General features: G+C 47.6%; 1 protein-coding gene across 1 annotated transcript in view; it reads left to right on the top strand.

Annotated features, from left to right (window-relative positions):
* LOC115482132 (glycine-rich cell wall structural protein-like) overlaps positions 1–21,672 on the top strand; it is a gene marked incomplete in the record, with an annotated part of 302,370 nt that overhangs the window by 245,615 nt on the left and 35,083 nt on the right. Inside the window, 4 exon segments of the mRNA XM_030221707.1 lie at positions 4,307–4,339; positions 5,176–5,208; positions 10,446–10,478; positions 10,829–10,858. Coding sequence (XP_030077567.1) covers positions 4,307–4,339; positions 5,176–5,208; positions 10,446–10,478; positions 10,829–10,858 — 129 coding nt within the window.

The following is a 21,672-nucleotide window of genomic DNA, read 5'->3' as shown; positions in this document are numbered from 1 at the left end:
TTTGTCTTTCGATTATCAGCTGGATAGTAACATAGTAGATGACGGCAGAAAAAGACTTGCACGGTCCATCCAGTCTGCCCAACAAGACAAACATATGTGTATACCTTACCTTGATTTGTACCTGCCTTATTCAGGGCACAGACCGTACAAGTCTGCCCAGCAGTACTTCCCGCCTCCCAACCACCAGTCCCGCCTCCCATCACCGGCTGTGGCACAGACCGTATAAGTCTGCCCTCCACTATCCTCGCCTCCCAACCACCAACCCCTCTTCCTCCCACCTGCTCCGCCACCCAATTTCGGCTAAGCTTCTGAGGATGCATTCCTTCTGCACAGGATTCCTTTATGAATATCCCACGCATGTTTGAATTCCGTTACCATTTTCATCTCCACCACCTCCCGTGGGAGGGCATTCCAAGCATCCGCCACCCTCTCTGTGAAAAAATACTTCCTGACATCTTTCCTGAGGCTGCCCCTCTTCAACCTCATTTCATGTCCTCTCGTTCTACCGCCTTCCCATCTCCGGAAAAGATTTGTTTGCGGATTAATACCTTTCAAATATTTGAACATTTGTATCATATCACCCCTGTTCCTCCTTTCCTCCAGGGTATACATGTTCAGGTCAGCAAGTCTCTCTTCATACGTCTTGGAACGCAAATCCCGTACCATTCTCGTGGCTTTTCTTTGCACCACTTCCATTTTTGTAACATCCTTCGCAAGGTACGGCCTCCAAAACTGAACACAATACTCCAGGTGTATTTTAGATACACAAATACACAAAGAGGTGCTGGACTTGGGAAGGTGGGAAAGGGGGGGGGGGGGTTGAGGGAAGAAGAAGGTGCTAGACTCAGGATAGGGGTTGAGGGAAAAAGGAGCAGTGTTGGTCTCAAGGGAGGGCTAGGAAAAAACTGAGAGTTGTGCTGGATTCAGGAGACACCTGAGAGATAAAAAGAAAGTGGTGCTGGACTCACGGGTGGGGGGGGGGGGCACGGGGCTGAGGGATAAAGAGAAAGTTGCTGGACTCAGGAGAGGCTGAGGGAATGAGAGGAAGAGTTGCTGGACTCAGGAGAGGCTGAGGGAATGAGAGGAAGAGTTACTGGACTCATGGGGGGTTGAGGGAATGAGAAGGAGAGGTTCTGGACTCCAGGGAGACTCAGGGAAGAAGACGGAAAGGTCCTGGACTCATTGGGGAGAAGGGAGATATGCTGACCCCATGGGGGGGAAAGAGGGCAGGAAGGAGACAGGTGCTAGATCTGCAGGGGTAGGGGGATAGAAGAAATGCCAGACTATGGGTGAGGGGACCAGGGAGAGAGGAAGAAGATAAAAGGCTATAGGGGGATGGAGAGAATAAGGTCCTGGACTCATTGAGGAGAAGGGAGATGTGCTGAACCCATGGGGGGGGGGGGGGGGAAGCGGGCGGGAAGGTGCTGCCTTCACCCTAAGGATTTTACCTAGCCCTGTCCTGCCCTGTCCCAACCCCACTCTAGGCCCACCTCACTCCACCTTAGCCTCCCCAAACAACTCAGTCACTGACCACACATGTATGCCTATGAGGATTTTAACCCTTTCCTCTCTCCAGGCCCTTCAGCCTCGCACTGGCGCCTATTTTACAAAAGTCAGCTTCCCCTGATGTCAAAACCTGGCTACGCCTCTGAGATTGAGAGAGAACAAATAAGATACTTTGGTTAATACTTGTCTGTTGGTTTCACTGTTGTTGTTCTACTGCTGCACCTGTTAGAAAAATGTATCCTATTAGTTTATGTATAAATGTATTTTTATGTTACAAAAGAACCTAATGTGTTAAGAAAATCACCTTTTCCATACTCCAAATTGGGTTTTAATAAACAACTAGTAACTTGTACTTACCATCTGTCTCGTTACTGGGTCCTAAAATCCTTTTAGTTTTCTTTCCCCTCCTTGGTCTAGGGCTTCGGAGGCGAGGTTAGTTTAATTGTCTCCGAGCTCAGAGGTGAACGGCCTTTTGAGATGAGGAAACTACAATAGGATAGGAGGCAATGTTCTGGTGTGGATTACGAATTGGTTATTGGACAGAAAACAGAGGGTAGGGTTAAATGGTCATTTCCCTCAATAGAGAAGAGTGGAGTGCTGCAGGGATCTGTACTGGGACCGGTACTATTTAACATATTTATAAATGATATGGAAATCGGAACGACGAGTGAGGTGATCAAATTTATAGATGATACAAAACTATTCAAGGTTGTTAAAACACATGCAGACTGTGAAATTTTGCAGGAAGACCTTAGGAAATTGGAAAACTGGGTGGCCAAATGGCAGATGAAATTTAATGTGGACAAATGCAAGGTGATGCACATTGGAAAGAATAATCCGAATCACAAGTACCCGTTGCTAGGGTCCACTTTGGAGGTCAGCGCTCAAGAAAAAGATCTGGGTGTTGTAGATAATACGCTGAAATCTTCAGCTCAGTGTGCGGTGTCGGCCAAAAAAGCAAATAAGATGCATGGAATTATTAGTAAAGGGATGGTGAATAAAACTGAAAATACTATAATGCCATTGTATCGCTCCAGGGTGCATCCGCACCTTGAATATTGCATTCAGTTCTGGTTGCCATATCTCAGAAAAGATATAGCGGAATTAGAAAAGGTTCAAAGAAGAGCAACTAAAAAGATAAAGAGGATGGAACTCCTCTCGTTTGAGGAAAGGCTAAAGAGGTTAGGGCTCTTCTGCTTGCAAAAGAGACGGGTGAGGGGAGATATGATTGAGGTCTTGTAGGTAATCTAAATAAGTCTTATAGGAAACCAACTCCCAACAGATTATTTATGCCAAGGTCCTAGGGGTCAGAACTCTGCCCAAGCAAATATTCTGGACTCGTGCTAGGGGAAATAGGACCTCCCTTTGGCACCTAACCAAATTGGCTGTTAAAGAAATGAAACCAAAGCCACAGATGGAATATATTATTTATTCATAGATAAAGGAAATATATATATATATATATATATATATATATATATATATATATATATATATATATTCGGCACCTAACCTTTATACCTTTCAGGAAATCTAGACTGCCCCTATTTGACTGACTGTACATTTGTCCTTTAGATTGTAAGCTCCTTTGAGCAGGGACTGTCCTTCTATGTTAAATTGTACAGCGCTGCGTAACCCTAGTAGCGCTTTAGAAATGTCAAGTAGTAGTAGTAGTAGTAGTATATATATATATATATATATATATATATATATATATATATATATATATATATATCTAAAGGCTCCGCAGCAAGGCTTAGCAAAGTCCAATATAGATATAACTTGCTGATAATTAAAAAAAATACAAAATAGGTTGCTACTAAATAAAGACTATGCAAAATGAATCTTACTGGAATACTAGGTGATTACACAAACCTGGCTTGATAATACTGAATGCAACTCCCTTAGGAGTTGCATTCTTTATGCTTTTTTATCCAACTGTGGGTCCCATGCAACTCAGGAGGGGGGAAGCCACTCGTGCCTATGCAATGCGAGCCTAACAAAGGCTTCTAGAAGTTTAGCAACACTGGGCAGCATCCACACTGGGGCTCCACTGGTGGATCTCACTCACATCTGAGAACATATCTCTTGCAATCCTCAGTGAACACCTGCTACAGGTGAGTAACTTAATTTTATGTTGTCATGGGGCTTTTTTACTAAGCCACGTAGGCGTGTGCTTGCATCCTATGTGTGTCAATTTGGAGTTACACCCTGGTACCGCATGGCCCGGGCGGTAGTTTTGTTTTTTTACACGCATCCGCTATGCACGCTGGAAAATAATTTATATTTTCCTACATGTGGCAGAAACTGGGTGATAATTGTCATTCTACGTCCATAGACAATTACTGCATGGTTACCGTGTGAGACCTTACTGCTAAGTCAATGGGTGGCGTAAGGTCTCAGATCCAAAATGGACGCGCGCGCCAATTTTAATTTTGCCACACGTCCCTTTTCGGCAAAAATTTTAAAAAGGCCTTTTTTTACAGGCGCGCTGAAAATGGATCTGTATGTGCACTAGCGCAGCCCATTTTTCAGCGCACCTTAGTAAAAGGGCCCCTATATTATAGAAGAGCTCACAATGAGACTCCTGCCACTAAGGCAATCAACATGTAAATGTTATAAATAAATCAATAAAATAGGATATACAGAGAAAAACAAATTCCAGAGTGAAATGAAGTTTCAGGGTATCATGCAGCTAGGTTCTAACACTGCTGTTGCCTCTATAAAGTGATTTTGCTGTTCTGTGCCCTTCCCATGAGAAGCTGTTTTCTAAAATCTCTGCTCTGATTCTTCCCTTTAGGGTGGTGTTCCTCCCCCTGTGAATAACACTGTTGTAAGTCCAAACTTTCTTTTTTCACATATTTCTTTTTATCATCTGCTGCTAAATTTAAAATTGTATTACTGTCTCAGAAAATTGTCCTTGTTGAAACCACATTTGATCATAAGATCTGGGTCTGATTTGGAATTATATTTTGTGCTTAACCATATTATGTCATTAATTTATACAAGAGCTCACACCAGGACTGTTTCCACTGTACCCACATCTAGGTGCCCCCCTTCACCCATAAGGGCTATGGTAGTGGTGTACAGTTGTGGGTAGTGGGTTTGGGGGGCTCAGCACACAAGGTAAGGGAACTATGTACCTGGGAGCTTTTTCTGAAGTCCACCGCAGTGCCCCCTAGGGTGCCCGGCTGGTGTCCTGCCATGTCAGGGGGACCAGTGCACTACGAATGCTGGCTCCTCCCATGAACAAAGGGCTTGCATTTGGTCGTTTCTGAGATGGGCGTCCTTAGTTTCCATTATCGCCGAAAATCAGAAACGACCAAGTCTAAGGACGACCATCTCTAGGGACGACTTAAATTTCAAGATTTGGGCGTCCCCGACCGTATTATTGAAAGAAAAGATGGATGCCTATCTTGTTTTGATAATACGGGTTTCCCCGCCCCTTCGCCGGGACGTCCTGCGAGAATTTCCTCAGGAAAACTTTGGCGCCCCGTTCGGTTATGCCCCTCTAAGTAAACAAAGGAACCCCAGAGTGACATGAAGTCTCAGTGTGTCATGGATCTCGGTTCTAACACTGCTGTTGCCTCGATAAAGTGATTGTGCTATTCTGTGACCTTCCCATGAGAAGCTCTTTTCTAGAATCTCTCCTCTGATTCTTTCCTTTAGGGTGGTGTTCCTCCCCCTGTGAATAAAACTGTTGTAAGTCCAACCTTTTTTTTCTCAATTTCCTCTTATCTACTGCTAAATTTAAAATTGTATTAATGTCTCAGAAAATTGTCCTTGTTGTTACCACATTTGATCTTCAGATCTGGGTCTAATTTGATATTATATTTTCTGTTTAAACCATATCATTAATTTATACAAGAGCTCACACTGAGACTCTTGTTGCAGAGCAATCAAAATGTAAATGTTATAAATAAAATATAAAATATGACATAAAGAGAAAAACAAACCCCAGAGTGAAATGAAGTCTGAGGGTGTCATGGATCTTGGTTCTAACACTGCTGTCGCCTCTATATTGTTCCATCATGTGATCTTCCCAGACAGGTCCTGGCATCTTTCCTCCAGTGCTGTTGAAAGTACTAAGTCTAAGTACTCAAGTAAAAGTAAAAATAAATGTATATTTTAATACTTAAGTATAAGTAAAAGTACAATAAGAACCATTTAAAAATTTGCTTAAGTGAAATTTTGAAAGTTATTGCCTAATATAATTCTTTTTGAGTAAAAAGTAAAAGTACCACAACTACAATGAATGCAATTATTTTTAATATTATTATCCCAACTTTATTGCTCTACAATTCAATCTACTTTGCTCTACTTGCTTTTATTTAAAGTAAATTTAGTGTGCTTGTGAGTCATTTATTTATTTGTAGCATTTTTATCCCACATTTTCCCACCAATTTGCAGGCTCAATGTGGCTTACATTTGCCGTAATGGCAATTGACATTTCTGGGTAACAGAATAACAAATGGCATTGCATTAAGGTGCATACATACATGGTAAAGAAGAATACATTATGGTATTGCATATAGGTTCCTGAGTGATAGATTAGATTGTTGCATACGTTAAGTCACTTACGTTAAGTCATCGACTATAGAGACATCAATTTCGACATAAGGACTAAAGTGGTAGTGCTTGATCATTAATAGTAATGAGGTTAGTCAGTCAGATGATGAGAGTTCGGTTTTCCCCGAACTGTTCATGTACAGTCTTATTATTTAGTATTTAGGATGGATGTTTATGGTATGCCTTCTTGAACAGGTCAGTTTTCAGTAGCCTTCGGAAGATAGGTCTTGTGTTGTTTTAATGGCCTTTGGTAGTGCGTTCCATAGTTGTGGTCATATGTAGGAGAAACTGGTTGCATATGTTGATTTATATTTTAGTCCTTTACAGTTGGGGTAGTGGAGATTGAGGAATGTACGTGCTGATCTTTTTGAGTCATTAATCCAGCACAGCTAAAAAGGTGTTCAACAACTGCACCAGAAAGAAATGGATTGTTCAGCTAAAAAAAAGTTCCTTCACATCAGTCCAGGTTCAATGTTACTGATGTCTTCTGAGTGAGTCTGCAGGTTTTGACCAAGGGAATCTCTGTCTGAAATACTTGACTTTCATATAGCAGAAAATACTTTTATCACCAATTACCATCTGCATCAGTGGCGGCCCTACCATTAGGCCAACTGAGTCAGGGGCCTCAGGTGGCACTCTTCATGGAGTGGCATCTCCCTCTTCCCTCAAACCTTTTCCCCGAATTTACCTTCTTTTTTTCCCCCATAATGCGGCAGCGGAAATGATTTCCATAGACTGCCCTGATGCCGGCACAGGCCACATCTCCCTACTGTGGCCTGCCTCTTGATGTAATTTCCTGTTTCCTCAGAGACAGGTTGCAGTACAACGAAGAAGCCACTGTCGGCAGCAGAGCAACCTATGAGAATTGCTGCCACTGACACTTCCACCTTTTGGAAAAGAAAAAAGAAGGTAAACGCAGGGAAGAGGGTTGAGGTGGGAAGGGGGGAGATACCAGACCATGGCCGGGAGGGGGCAGGGGTGGAACAGCATGTCTTCTCAGATTGCCTTGGAGCACCCCTGATCTGTATTAGAAGTAGTGTTGTCTAATTCATCACTTGCTTCTTCATCTTTATCTTTGTTATGGATCCTCAGGAGCTTAACCAAGATTGGATAGCAGAGCTGGTAGTGGGAGGCGGGGCTGGAGGTTGGGAGGCGGGGATAGGGTTACCATTCGTCCGGATTTCCCCGGACATGTCCTCTTTTTGAGGGCATGTCCGGGGCATCCTGCGGATTTTGCCCGCGCCCATGTTTTTCCGGATTTCTGGACAAACGTGGGCGCGGGTGCGGGCAGGTGCATGCGGTGGGCGTGTGGGCGGGTGATCGGCGCCGTGGGTCTGGTCTCCCGTCCCCTCCCCTTCCTTACCATGTTCCCTGGTGGTCTAGTGACGTCTTCGGGGGAAGAAAAGAGCCCCCTCTTTCCTGCCCGGAGCGCTGCCTGCCCTGTCTATCATCCTTCTCAGTCTGGCTGGGGATTCAAAATGGCCGCCGAGAGTTGAACTCTCGCGAGGCCGCTTCAACTCTCGGTGGCCATTTTGAATCCCCAGCCAGACCGAGGAGGATGCAGCAGGCAAGGGCAGGCAGCGCTCCGGGCAGGAAAGATGGGGCTCTTTCCTGCCCCGAAGAGAAGACGCTACTAGACCACCAGGGCTAGATAGTAAGTGAGGGGGGGGGGGTATGTGATGGGGGGGTGGACTATGTGACGGGGGTGGGGAATAGGGGCGGAACGAGGACCCGAAGGGGGCGTGGTGGGGCGGGGCATGAGGTGGGGCATGGGCGGGGTAGGGGCGGGGTAGGGGGGGCGTGACATGTGTCCTCTTTTTCAGAGGACACAAAATGGTAACCCTAGGCGGGGATAGTGCTGGGCAGACTTATACGTTCTGTGCCAGAGCCGGTGGTGGGAGGCAGGACTGGAGGTTGGGAGGCAGGGATAGTGCTGGGCAGACTTATACGGTCTGTGCCAGAGCCAGTGGTGGGAGGCGGGGCTGGTGGTTGGGAGGCGGGGATAGTGCTGGACAGACTTATACGGTCTGTGCCAGAGCCAGTGGTGGGAGGCGGGGATAGTGCTGGGCAGACTTATACGGTCTGTGCCAGAGCCAGTGGTGGGAGGCGGGGCTGGTGGTTGGGAGGCGGGGATAGTGCTGGGCAGACTTATACAGTCTGTGCCAGAGCTGGTGGTGGGAAGCGGGACTGGTGGTTGGGAGGCAGGGATAGTGCTGGACAGACTTGTACGGTCTGTGCCAGAGCCGGTGGTTGGGAGGCAGGGCTGGTGGTTGGGAGGTGAGGATAGTGCTGGGCAGACTTATACGGTCTGTGCCAGAGCCGGTGGTTGGGAGGCGGGGCTGGTGGTTGGGAGGCGGGGATAGTGCTGGGCAGACTTATACAGTCTGTGCCCTGAAGAGCACAGGTACAAATCAAAGTAGGGTATACACAAAAAGTAGCACACATGAGTTGTCTTGTTGGGCAGACTGGATGGACCGTGCAGGTCTTTTTTTCTGCCGTCATCTACTATGTTACTATGTTATCATCATCATGCTGTACAATTACAAATAAGGCTTTCATGAAGTTGGAATATTGTCTGTTGTTCTACCATTCTTTCATCTGATGGCAAACTCTGAATATCTTGAAGAACTGATGCAAGAACATCAAATATGTGAGAACTCTTCAGTCTTAAGGCCAGACAAGCAGATTTCCTTTCCAAAGACTCTATCAATCCAGTGGACAGGATTTTGCTAATGCAGACCTCATCATGCAAACAGTGTATCATCTTATTTTAAATTTTGCTGTTCAGTGAAAATAGCCTACAAAAACAGTAGAGTTGCCTGTGCTTGTTGAACTGGTTTCTGGTCTCTAGCCAAACATAACAGTGATGAGTTTAAAGTGGAGATGAAGCTGAAGCTGGTAGCAATTCTTTGTGAACAGATATGTCTCTACCACAACAGACTGCTGGGCATCCCATGAAAAATTTTACAATGGGGTGACTGTCCACTGGATTGACAGAATCTTTGGAAAGGGAGTCTGCTTGTCTGGCCTTGAGATTGAAGGGTTCTCACACATTTGACGGGACAGGCTTATAAATCTCAGACACATTTGAAGGGACAGGCTTATCAATCTCCACATGTATACACTGGAAGAGAGGCAGGAGAGAGGGGATATGATAGAGATGTTTATAGACCTCAGTGGTGTTAATGTTCAGGAGGTGAGCCTTTTTCAAATGAAGGAAGGATGACGATAAGAGGAAATAGGCTTAGGAGGAATCTAAGAAAATATTCTTTCACAGAAAGGATGGTGGAAGTGTGGAAAGGCCTCCTGGTGGAAGTCGTGGAGACGAGTACTGTGTGGGACAGGCACATGGGATCCCTTAGGAAAAGCAGTTAGTGGTTGCTGAAGAAGGGCAGACTGGATGGGCCTTTTGGCCTTTATCTGCTGTCATGTCTCTATGGCCACCTATCTGTCTGAAATGATATCATTTTCTCCACATTCTATAAATGGCACTCAAAATACTGCATGCGTCCAATTTCAGCTCACAATTTAATAGAGTAATGAGCTAATTAATGCCAATAACTGAGCACTAACAATTTTTTTTTTATTTACATTTGTACCCTGCGCTTTCCCACTCATGGCAGGCTCAATGCAGCTTAGGTACTTATTTGTACCTGGGGCAATGGAGGGTTAAGTGACTTGCCCAGAGTCACAAGGAGCTGTGCCTGAAGTGGGAATCAAACTCAGTTCCTCAGGACCAGAGTCCACCACCCTAACCACTAGGCCACTCCTCCACTCCAATCATGTATTGGAACTGATTGGCAACAATTAGAATTTAAATGCATATCTTAATAGGGGCTATTCTATAAATATGAGCACATAAATTTTTTCAATGTATATCTAAAAAAGGGGTGTGGTCATGGGAGGGGCAAGAGTGGATTGGGGCATTCACTACAGATGCGCACAGTATTATGGAGTACGGAACATCCGTGCCTAATTTAGGCACAAGGATTTATATGCCAGGTTTGAGCTTGTGTAAATCCTCATGCCCAAAATGGGTGTGGATCCTGGCACTAAGCGTTATTGTATAAATGGCGCTCAAGTCAGAGTGCTATTTATAGAACAGTGTTCAGCGTTCATTTTTTTTCACACCCAAATTTGGGTGCCATTTACTGAATGTAGTCCTTTGTGTGTAATTATGTCATATCATTATGTTGTAAAAGAGATCACACTGGCATTTCCCTCCCCTGGAAGACTCAAAAAGAAGCGTTATCAGGGTGTCATGGATCTCGGTTCTAACACTGCTGTTGTTTCTATAAAGTGACTGATATTCTGTGACCTTCCCAAGAGAAGCTGTTTTCTAAAATCAGTGCTCTAAATCTTTCCTTTAGGGTGGTGTTCCTCCCCCTGTGAATAACCCTGTCGTAAGTCCAAACTTTCTCATATCTCTTTTTATCATCTGCTGATGAATTTAAAATTGTATTACTGTGTCAGAAAATTGTCCTTGTTGTTACCACATTTGATCTTCAGATCTGGGTGTGATTTTGGATTATATTTTGTTTAAACAAGAGCTCACATTGGGATTCTTGCTGCAGAGCAATCAAAATATTAATGTTATAAATAAAATATGAGACAAACAAACCTCAAAGTGAAATGAAGTCTCTGGGTGTCAAGGATCTCGGTTCTAAAACTGCTGTTGCCTCTATAAAGTGATTGTGCTATTCTGTGACTTTCTTATGAGAAGCTGTTTTCTAAAATCTCTGCTCTGATTTAGGTTGCGAGTGGTCCTGCGAGTGGCACTGTGGTAAATTCAAGCTTTTCTTTCTCATATTTCTTATCAACTGTTTCCAATGGACCCCCCTCCACACACACACACACAAAGGAGTTTGAGAGTATAAAGATGAGATTATTTTTCTGGAATAAACTGTTTGGAGAGATAAAGGAAAGAATTATTACTGAAAGCCGTGGAGGGGCATAATCGAAAGATCGTCCAAGTACGAATTAGGACGTTCTTACGAAACTGTCCAAAATTAGACATGTAAAATCGAAAAATAGTATGGGCATTTTTCGATAATCGATTATCCCTGTAGCAAAACAATCAAATGAGGAGCACATAAGCGTGACTAAATTTGGCGCCCTAACACGGTCGATTATTGCAGGTGCAAACGACCAAATCAGAAAGTGTGTAAAAGAATGTACATAGGTGTACCGCAAGTACAGTACATGTTGTTCTGGCCATCCAGGTATGGGAAAATATGAGGAACGCTTATATGCGTCAACTACAGAAAAATCATGCTGCTCCACCCATATATTCCTCATATGTGCCCATCTGCATGTCCGGACCTGCATGCACTGTACACCTACTGAACATGTAGCTATATGCATATTGTGTATATGTGAAAAGGGTCGGGTGCTTCATACTCATCTATATAAGGCACGTTCCGCACGCATAACAACCAGGCATGTGCACGTCAAAGACATCTATGCTTACGACGGCGTCCACGTGCTGATAGGGCCATATATGGGATGGTCATCCATATATGGAGCTGTGCATGAAACGACGTCCCTCATGCAAGGTCGTCTATATAAGGCACTTGTTTTCCAACACATGGAAAAATGGCGCAGCGACGTGAGCCGAACTTCGGCCAGGAGGAGAGCCTGCTGCTGGTGCGCCTGTGCCTAAGGCACCGGCACAGGCTCTTCGTCCAGCATCACCACCTGCCCCCCAGGCTCCAGGCCATGCGAGCCTGGTCCCGCATTAGGGACAGGCTTGAAAGGTAAGGTTTTGGGCCACACACCCCCTCCTGTACCTACACATATAACAGCTCCGTCATCAATGTTACCACCAGTAACTGGAGTGTGCATGCAAGGATAATGAGTAATATAGGAACATGCACAATCAATCACTAATAAAATGTATGTTCTTGAAAGGAAGACCATTCCCACATCCCTACAAGAATGTATTTCGTTATTTATTTATTTCTTGCCTGTGAAGCCCACATTTTCCAACCCCTCTTTGCAGCCTCTATGTGGCTTACAACACATCCGAATAGTGGAAACATGATACCAATTAAACATATACCATACTTTATAACATGGTAATGATAACACATATAAAGTAGTTTTACAAGCATACATTATAATGCATACAAACGGTACTTTCTGGCCTCATGGCCACCTCTATGGCATCATCTGCATAGGAACCAACTCGGTGGCTGCTGTGGGTGCTTGAGCACCCCCAATATAAAATAAATGTCTTGTATGTATGGAGGGAGGGGTGATCTCCACTGGGGGTTGCACCCCCCAAAATGGTAAAAAGGTGGCTCCTATGATTCAGTACTAATGGAGGTGGTTCCCCCCCCCCCCCCCCCCAACACTGTTGACCCTCTCTCTCTGCTATTTGAATAACAAATCAATGTGTGCAGAGGACAAAAAGGACCATCCCCCCCTGACCCCTGCTCTATAAACTTATATCTTACAGACGCTTCGGAGTGCACCGGGACCTTGAGTCCCTGAGGAGGCGGTTCCGCCGTGTGAGGTGCAAGAGGATCGAGCTCATCCGGGCGGTGCGACAGCACCTCAGGGCTCGGCGTCAGTATTCAAAAACAGGACACCTGTACAGATTTGTAAATACACTTCTTGAATAATGCGAATGTGCTGTAAAATATCAATTCCCATGTGGCTAATAGCCAACTAGTAAGTAATAACATATCTATCCCAGATCAAGGATGCAGGTTGCAGGGGTCCTCCCATGAGTGTGGCTGCAACTTCCAACGACCATCCCCCCGAGATGAATGAAATGACATGCCTCGCTGAATAGTGTGTCCTGGTAGACCTGCCTGAGGTCCTACTTTTAGTGGATGTCATGGCCTAACTCACATAAAAGTTTTGTGCTCAACATTCTTCCCACTGCCCCCCCCCCCCCCCCCACCAATAAAACCAACAACAACTGCCCATCAACCCCTCGTCGCATCTCACAATGCAAACATGCTGGTCAGCAATGAATGTGGTATGGCAACTTGTCCTGTGTGGTGTGTGTCAGAGGAGGTTCCAGGGTTCTTTGTCATGTCATCTGATGCAGCTCATTCCCCATGGGCATAGGCCATGCCTTACCACACCGTGGCCCATCCCCCGCCTCAGGCCAGCCAGCTACTGCACTATGCAAGCCATGTTGTATGTGCTGATCTCAATCACACTCCTTTTACATACACAGGACTCCACCACCAGCAAGCCGAGCGCGCTGATGAGGAGGGCCACCACCTGCAGGAGGAGGAGCAGGAGCACGATCCAGGCAAGGAAAGTCACCTGGAGGAGGAGGAGGAGGAGGAGGCGGCGGTGGCAGCACAGGAGGCGGAGGAGGAGGAGTCGTCGGGCTCGGCGGAGGGGGTCCTCATAATAGATGAGGACTATATGGAGGCCCCCTCCCCACCTGTACCACCAGCAGAGCCCTCTCCCTCCCCTCGGCCATCCCCATCCCCTGCGGCAGCTCCATCACCTGCCCCACCGCCTTCCCCTGGGTCTGCTCCATCCCCTGAGTCTGCTTCAACCCCTGGGCCAGCTCCAGCCCGTGGCCCACCTCCAGCAGCCCTAGGCGCAGGTGCCATGATGCGCCTCCTGCAGCAGCTGGTAGATGGCCAGCAGCAGCTGGTAGATGGCCAGCACCAGCTGCTGCAGGAGGTCCGAGCCCTACGGCAGGGCAATGAGCAGCTCCAGGGCCCACTAAGGGTACTGCTGGGGCTGCTCATTGCCCTGCTACAGAGGGCCTTACTCAGAGGGTGTGCCCGCCCTTGACTTACATTGGGGGGGGATTGTTGGGGGTGTGGGGAGTGGGGGGGAGGGAAATGTTGGGGTTCTGTGTGGGGGAATTGTTGGGGTTCTGTGTGGAGGGAGGAGGGAATTGTTGGGGTTGTGGGGAGTTGTGGGGGGGAGGAGGGCATTGTTGGGGGTTGTTTTGTAGGGCTGGGGGTGGGGGGGAAATAAATGTTTTTGTTACACTTTAACTATCAGGGTGTCTGTGTGTTTGTCTCCCTTGTGCATTACATATAAGCAAATGGTGCTGTTGAGTTGAGAGGAAGGAGGCAGCAATATGCATAGCATGAAATGTGCAGTGTGAATGAGAAAGTTGATGTATGTGTGAGAATGTTGGCCATACAGAAGGCCACCTGTTCATTCCAACCTGCATGGCCATATGTGCAGGGGGGGGTGGGCCGGGGAGGCTGGATGGATATTAGTGTTCATGAACACAAATGGCCAGCCAGCCTCTCTCCCTCCCTCCCCTCCACCATACTGACCCATAACACAGAGTGCCATCAATAAGAGATTAATTGTGTAGCACGTGTGATCTGCCAAGTAGACACTTCCACATAACCCCAGGTAGCACATACACAGTGTTTGCTGTCTGATGGCCAGACATCCTTACCCACAAGCCACATTGGTGGGGGGGCCCAAGAAGGACCTACAAACAGCTGGCTCATATTTTCACATTCAATACATCAGCTATGGTATATAGTGCTGATGAGAAAAGGGGAAACAATGGGAAACCCATTAGATGGATGGTTACTTCATCACAGTTGCAATGTAATACTTGAGTTACAGAAGGGCACAAATAAAAATGGTGCTCATTATTTGCAGCTGTGATCACACTTTCTTCACTAGTAGATCAAGGTGTGTTACATTCAGGTATTCCGGGTCTGTCTCAAAGTTTGTCCCTGAGCCAACCGACAGTGAAGTGACTTGCCTTAGGTGGGAATTGAACTGACACTCCTATCCCCCGTCTCAATGAGCATTCCTGGCGACTATATAAACGCCCACTCCGTATTTTCGAAAACCCCATTGGTACAATGCCGCCGCGTCAGCCCCCAACCCGGAAGGGTAATTTTTCCAATGGTGAAGTGGAGCTCCTGGTGCAGGAGATACAACAACGGCACCGATATCTGTTTGCTCCCACAGGGCAGAGGCTGGCTGCAACCACGAAGCAGCGGGAATGGGAGGCAGTACGGGACAGCCTGAATGCTGTGTACCATTATGGGAGAGACGTGGAGGACTGTAAGAGAAAGTGGCGGAAGCTGAGAAGGGATGTCAGGAAGAAGGCGGGGCGAATCCCCCAGGACATGACACAGCCAACCTCACCCCCATGGAGCTGATGGTTCACTCCCTCCTACCCCAGGAGGGCATCCACAGGATTGGCTCCCTCGACACCTCGGCCCAGCCTGAGGACTCAGGTAGGTTTTTCATTATGAAGTTGGGATATCTGTTGTGCTGCAGTACACTTGTGTTATAGAAGTTGGGGCCAGGGGGAGGGAGGTGAGGAGTGGGGGCAGGAGGAGGGAGGTGGGGGGGGAGTGTCTCTGGCTGTCTTTATGTACAATAACAGGCCACCTTTATGATGGTGTTGTGACCTGCTAACCCCTACTCACTTGCTCTGTACCCTTACTCCCTATCCCTACCATTGTCATTGGCTTTCCTCTTACTTGTCCTGTGTGCACATCTTAATTTAATTGTAAGCTCTATTTGAGTAGTGGTAGTGTTCATGTGTGTTATAGGAGAAGACTCGGTGGGTGCTGTGGGTGTTTGAGCACCCCCAATATTGAGGAAAGATCATGTAGCTGTCCAGGGAGGAGTTTGTGCACTGGCCTTAGCACCCCCAATAATACTTTACAGTTGGCTCCTATGGGTGTGTGTAGGTTACTACTGTGGCACAACTTTGGGGGCCTTCCTTCCCTACTACTCCCTCCTATTTTCCCATCACCAAACTGTGCCTATTCCCTCCTATTTTCCCATCACCAAACTGTGCCTATTTCCTTCTGTCACCTCTGTGCTCTAGTGAGTGTGGGCCACATGCATTCAACTGAAGGAGCCTGTAATGGGGGTCATAAAGCAGTTCTATGCAGTCTAGCAAGTCAGTAGTAACACAACACATGCTGAAATGTTCTTCAATTTAACAATTATACAACAAACAGCTTGTCCACAAAGTTGTGAGCGGTGTCCTTCTCTTGGCTGATCGTCCACCACCTCTACCCAGCTGCCTGTGGGGCTCTCTCTTTCGCACCGGTGTCAATTCCATTCCTCCTCACCAGCTCTTTGCTGGGTCATCAGGTTGGGGGCCATGCCAATGTATATGAATGCTGAAAGACAAAAGTGGGTTATTTGCACCAACACAGTTCCTCACTCTTGTGCTATACAGGTGATGACTCAGAGGAGGCTGGCCCTAGTGGCCTGCAAGGCCAACGCCCTACACCAGCAGGACTGCCTCAACCTCCACCGCCTGTAGCAGCAGTCCAGAATCTGCCTCCACCCCCTGCAGCACCAGCAGTCCAGCCTCTGCCTCCACCACCTGCACCAGTCCAGCCTCTGCCTCCACCACCTGCAGCAGCAGAACCTGCAGTAGAGGCTCATCCTCCACCAGCACCACCAGCAGAGGCCGCACCTCCAGCACCGGATGACTTTGGTGAGGAGGAGGATGCATATAGGGGGCCAGCTCCTCGCCAGAGGCCATCCAGCCAAAGGAGGCAACTCCTGCGGCTGGCCACAGAGTTGCTACGCCACAACGTGCGCTTGGAGGAGTACCGGCAGCAGAAACTAGACCTGCAGCGCCAAGCACTGAAGGCACAGCTGCAAGCCCACCAGGAACTCCTCCAGGCGCAACGTGAAGGCCACCAGGAGGTGCTCCACGCACAACACCTAGCCCACCAGGAGGTGCTCCAGCAACTCAAACGGCTGGAGCAGAGCATCGAACGCCTGCGCCCTCAGGTCACAGCACCTACTCCAGCCGTGCTGCTGGAGCAGGGCCTGCCATCAACTTCCTCCTCCACTGACCACCAACCACCAGCTAAGAGGTGGGCGTTGCGATCGTCCACCTCCGCACCCACTCCTGCAGCACCCACCAAACCTGCTCCCATTCTGGGTCCTTTGGCCAGCCTACAGCCAACAAGGTGGCCGGATTTCCACAGCGCAGCCGAAGCCGCAGGCTGCTGTGGGGATACGGAGGAGGACACTGGGAGCAGCACCTCAGAAGAGTGTGAACAGACTTCCTGTGCAGCACCAGCTGCAAAGGAAGGCCGTGGGAGGGGTAGGAGGGGACGGGGGAAGGGAAGGGGAAAGTGATGGCACATGCGGTAGGGTGAGGGTTGGTGGGAGGGGGGTGGTGGGGGTGGGAGGGGGGGTGGGGGTGGGGGTGAACACAGGAACACATGCAATTAATATCAATAAATGTACACTTACTTTCACCGAAAACTTGTTTCAATGAGTCTTTGTCTTGCTCTTACGCCAAGCAGGTAAGCATTGAGCTCTGCTCTGTGGGCTGGGGGTGGAGGGGGCTCCTCTTCCTGCTCATCTGGGGCCTCTTCTGGTGGTGGCTGTGGCTCCTCTGGGAGAGGCTGTCCTCTGCGCTGGGCCAAATTGTGCAACATGCAGCACGCCACAAAGATCTTGGCCACCTTTTCTGGACTGTAGAGCAGCTCTCTTCCAGACCGGTCCAGACAGCGGAACCGGTTTTTCAACAAACCAAAGGTCCGCTCAATGATCCCCCGGGTGCTGCGATGTCTCCTGTTGTAGGTTTCTTCTGCCCCTGGTTGTGGGTGGATCAGGGGGGTCATGAGCCATGTCCTCTGCGGGTAGCCTCGGTCACCTTTGGAGAGAAGCAGAATGAGATAGATGAGTGTGTATTGCTTGGAGCAAGTACAGGGGGGGGGGATTTGGATAGTGGGTTGTGGAGTGAGGTGGAGGAAGCCAGGGCGGAGGGTTGACCAGTGGAGGAGGTATAGTATGGGTACATGCATGTTGCACTTACCTAGTACCCATCCACCAATGAACTCCCCTCGCTCGAACCTGCGGAAGATGCCTGAGTGCTGTAGGATGTAGGCATCGTGGGTGGACCCGGGGTACCTGGCACACACGTCTAATATCTCCCCCTGGGCATCACATACAACTTGCATGTTCATAGAATGAAATGCCTTCCTATTTCTGTAGGTGGCTTCGTGTGCCCGGGGGGGTCTGAGGGCTACGTGTGTGCAGTCTATCACACCGATGACCGAGGAGAATCTAGCAAGAGCATAGAAGGCAGCCATGTTGTTGTGCAGGGCCTGGGGGGTGGTGGGGAAAGTGATGTAGTGTGAGGTGTGAGTTAGAAAGGCATCCAGGAACTGGGTGAGACAGTGTGAAATAGAAGCCTGGGTGAGCCCTGTGTTAGCAGCTAATACTGATTGAAAACTCCCAGTGGCCAGGACAGAGAGAGAGGAAGTGATTTTGAGGTGGGCAGGGATGGGGTTATTCCTACGTGTCTGGGGCTGAAGGAGGGGTTTCAGCTGCTCACACAGCTGAAGAATGGTGGCCCTATCAAACCTGAACCTTGTTAGACACTGCTGGTCAGTGAGTTGTAGGAAGGTGGTGCAAGGCCTAAACACTCGAGGCCATGAATACCTCCTGCGGTGGGTGGCCTCTTCCTGTAGCATGCATGCCACAAGTGCATTAAGTGCATCCATATCCCCACCACCAGTGCAAGTATTAGTACTAGTAGTCAAACACCAACACACACAGATCTCTCACTTCCAGCCACCACGCCCTCTGGCCACTCACTCGCCAAACAGTACAAGAACACAGAGACAAACAGAGGTCAGGGAATAGAGTATACACGTGGGAACAGTGAATGGGGAGGGATAGGGAGAGGGGAAGGGGGCGATGGAGCAAAAGAGTAGGAGTAGGGAAAAGTCAAAGGGTAAGACACAAAAGAGGCAGGGCACACAGACGAAAGTAACAGGTACTCAACACGCTCGGCTTTCTCTCTGCAACCACCAATTCAGATCTTCCACCAACGATCTCGCCACTCTCCAACTACACACAATCGCTAATGGGTCTAAAGACGATTTCCCCCTTGCTCTGGTCGCTTTTATTTCGGGTCCAACATATTACGCCCGTGTTCCTGCTCAACCAGAGCCATTTTGCTATCCGTTATACGTTGTACACGACCACGTCGTATCACCGTCCCTAACACGCCCCCGACACGCCCCTTATTTGGGCGTTTTTAAGTGAATGTAGGAGCAACATGGATGCACTGAAAGTTTTGTTTCCATTATATTGATTTAATCGTTTTTGGGAGATAAACGTCTATCTCCTGATTTAGGTCGCAATATAGGCGTTTTTGTCTTTCGATTATAAGCTGGATAATGAACTTTCAGCACAGGAAAGCAAAAGTTACAATCTGTAATATAATCCAGCAGTGGATAAGGAGTCAATGTCTGCAGTCAGACTAGAGAAGACTGCAGGGGGTGGGACATGCAAACTGCTGGCTTTCACTGATTCTAAATATCACATAGTCCCATTATTTAAGCACATAAATAATAATATCAATCTAAGCCTAAAGGGAAGAATAATATGCAGTGGAATATATATTAAGTGAGAAGGTACAAAATGTTCTCCTTTCAATGTCCCAACAGCTATACAAATGTATGCCTCTGTGCCACAATTTGAGTGCAGATTTACCATGGGTGGCCCATCCCAAACCTACAGATTTACAACTGCTATGTTGGAGGTTTTTCTCTCAGGTTCCAGCCATCTCTAAAACCAGTTCTTGCAGTTTCCTCCCCATTTCGGGAATAACTTGTATAAAATGTTTGTACGTTTGGGTAGCTTGCCAGGTGCCCTTGACCTGGATTGGCCGCTGTCGGGGACAGGATGCTGGGCTCGATGGACCTTTGATCTTTTCCCAGTATGGCATTACTTATGTACTTATGTCTAGCATATCTCCCTCTTTCTTCCTTTCCCTCTTGCCCTCCTCCCTTGGAATTTAGCAACTGTTCCTCTTTCTCCTGCCTCCTCAACCAGTATCTCTCCCTCTTTTTCAATACCCCAGACAGGTCCCAGCATCGCACACCCTACCCATGGTTCCAATATTTCTCCCTCTTCCCCCGCAGATTCCAGCACAATTAATTCTCTCCACCCTTGTGGCATGGCAGCTCTTTTGTTTCCTTTGCCCACCTCTCCCCTCGCAGTAAGGCAGCTCTCTCCCTTCCCATGCATCTCCCTTACCCCATTTGGCATCTCATGATCACTCACTAACTTCCCCCCCCCCCCCCCCCACTCACCTCAGTCCTTTAAAATTCTTACCCTAGACTACCAATAGCGGCAGTAGCTCTGAAAATAGGCTTCATCGGCCAGCTCACAATCATTCCCTCTGCTCAGGGCCGCCGAAAGGGGGGGCAAAATTCCCCAAGCCCGGACCTCCAAGGGGGGCCCGGCGCCAGGGTCAGGCCACTGGCGCTACAGTCCCCGGTCTCACCTGCCTGCCTCCACGGCTCCGGGCCCCCTTCATTCAAAGCAGCAGTCGCAGATCCCAGGTCCCAGCATCGCACACCCTACTCACCCCCATCCCATGGTTCCAATATTTCTCCCTCTTCCCCCGCAGATTCTGGCACAATTAATTCTCTCCACCCTTGTGGCATGACAGCTCTCTTCTTTCCTTTGCCCCCCTCTCCCCGCGCAGTAAGGGAAGGGAAGGGGGACAGGGAAATGGGACTCGATATACTTTTCTGTGGTATTTTGCAACTACATTCAAAGCAGTTTATATATATACAGGTACTTATTTTGCACCTGGGGCAATGGAGGGTTAAGTGACTTGCCCACAGTAAACAAAAATTAGTGAAAACAAAACTCCCAATGGAAACTGAAAAAGAGAATGGCACACATCCCATGCAAGATATCTAGTTGCAAACTGTGCCAACACATATCACAGGACCCCACAGTCATTCACTTGGAAAAAACATACAGCATATGGGGATCCTACATATGCTTTTCTTCAAATGTAGTGTATATCATTTAATGCAAACAATGTGAAAAAAGATGCCATGTTGGAGAGACAGGCCAAATGCTTAAGACAAGATTGAATCTACACAGACACCACATCAGAATCTATAGTGCTAACCAGGGTGACTCCTCTATAGAATAGCTTTTTTGCCAGATCAGAGCACTGCACTAATGACTTTATGGTGACAATACTAAAAGGAAACATAAAACCTTTGAAGTTAAAATGATGAAACATGTTGGTACACACCAGACAGGACTTAACTAAAATCTGGGTTTCCTATCACATTATAAACCAAAAGATTATACTGCTTTGTCTCTCTGATCACCCATCCATCCCTCCCTGTTTCTCACCCCCCTCCCCACCCACCCCTACCTTCCCCATGAGATTGTCATTGGAATATGGCACAAAATGCCTAGCCACCTGCCTGGGGTTACCCCACGGCCACTTAGAGGGTCTATCCCCAGCACAGCTCAGGTCCACCTGCACCTGCCACTTCTACTCTACACTAGCACCCTTCTCCCACTGACTGGGTCACAACTGCCTCTAGGCAAGTTTCCCGCTCTCAAATTATTCCCAGTGATTTTTAGGTTACTGGAGCCACACTCCCAGTAGTCTCACATTCACAGAAAGCACTCACAGACCCAACACACAAACCACCAGGATTCTTTATCAGTCCAGACAGGCAGAGGCAATAAATAATTATTTATTGTCTTAAAAATTGAACAATGAACAAAAAATGTGCAATCAGCAAAACAATAACAGGTAACTGAAAAATAGATCACTTATAAAACCAACTAAACATCTATATATTGTCTAAACAG

This window comes from Microcaecilia unicolor, chromosome 1, assembly GCF_901765095.1.
Source record: "Microcaecilia unicolor chromosome 1, aMicUni1.1, whole genome shotgun sequence".
Classification (NCBI taxonomy): Eukaryota; Metazoa; Chordata; class Amphibia; order Gymnophiona; family Siphonopidae; genus Microcaecilia; species Microcaecilia unicolor.
Note: the sequence above shows the minus strand (reverse complement) of the source record. Positions and strands in the feature narration are given on the sequence as shown.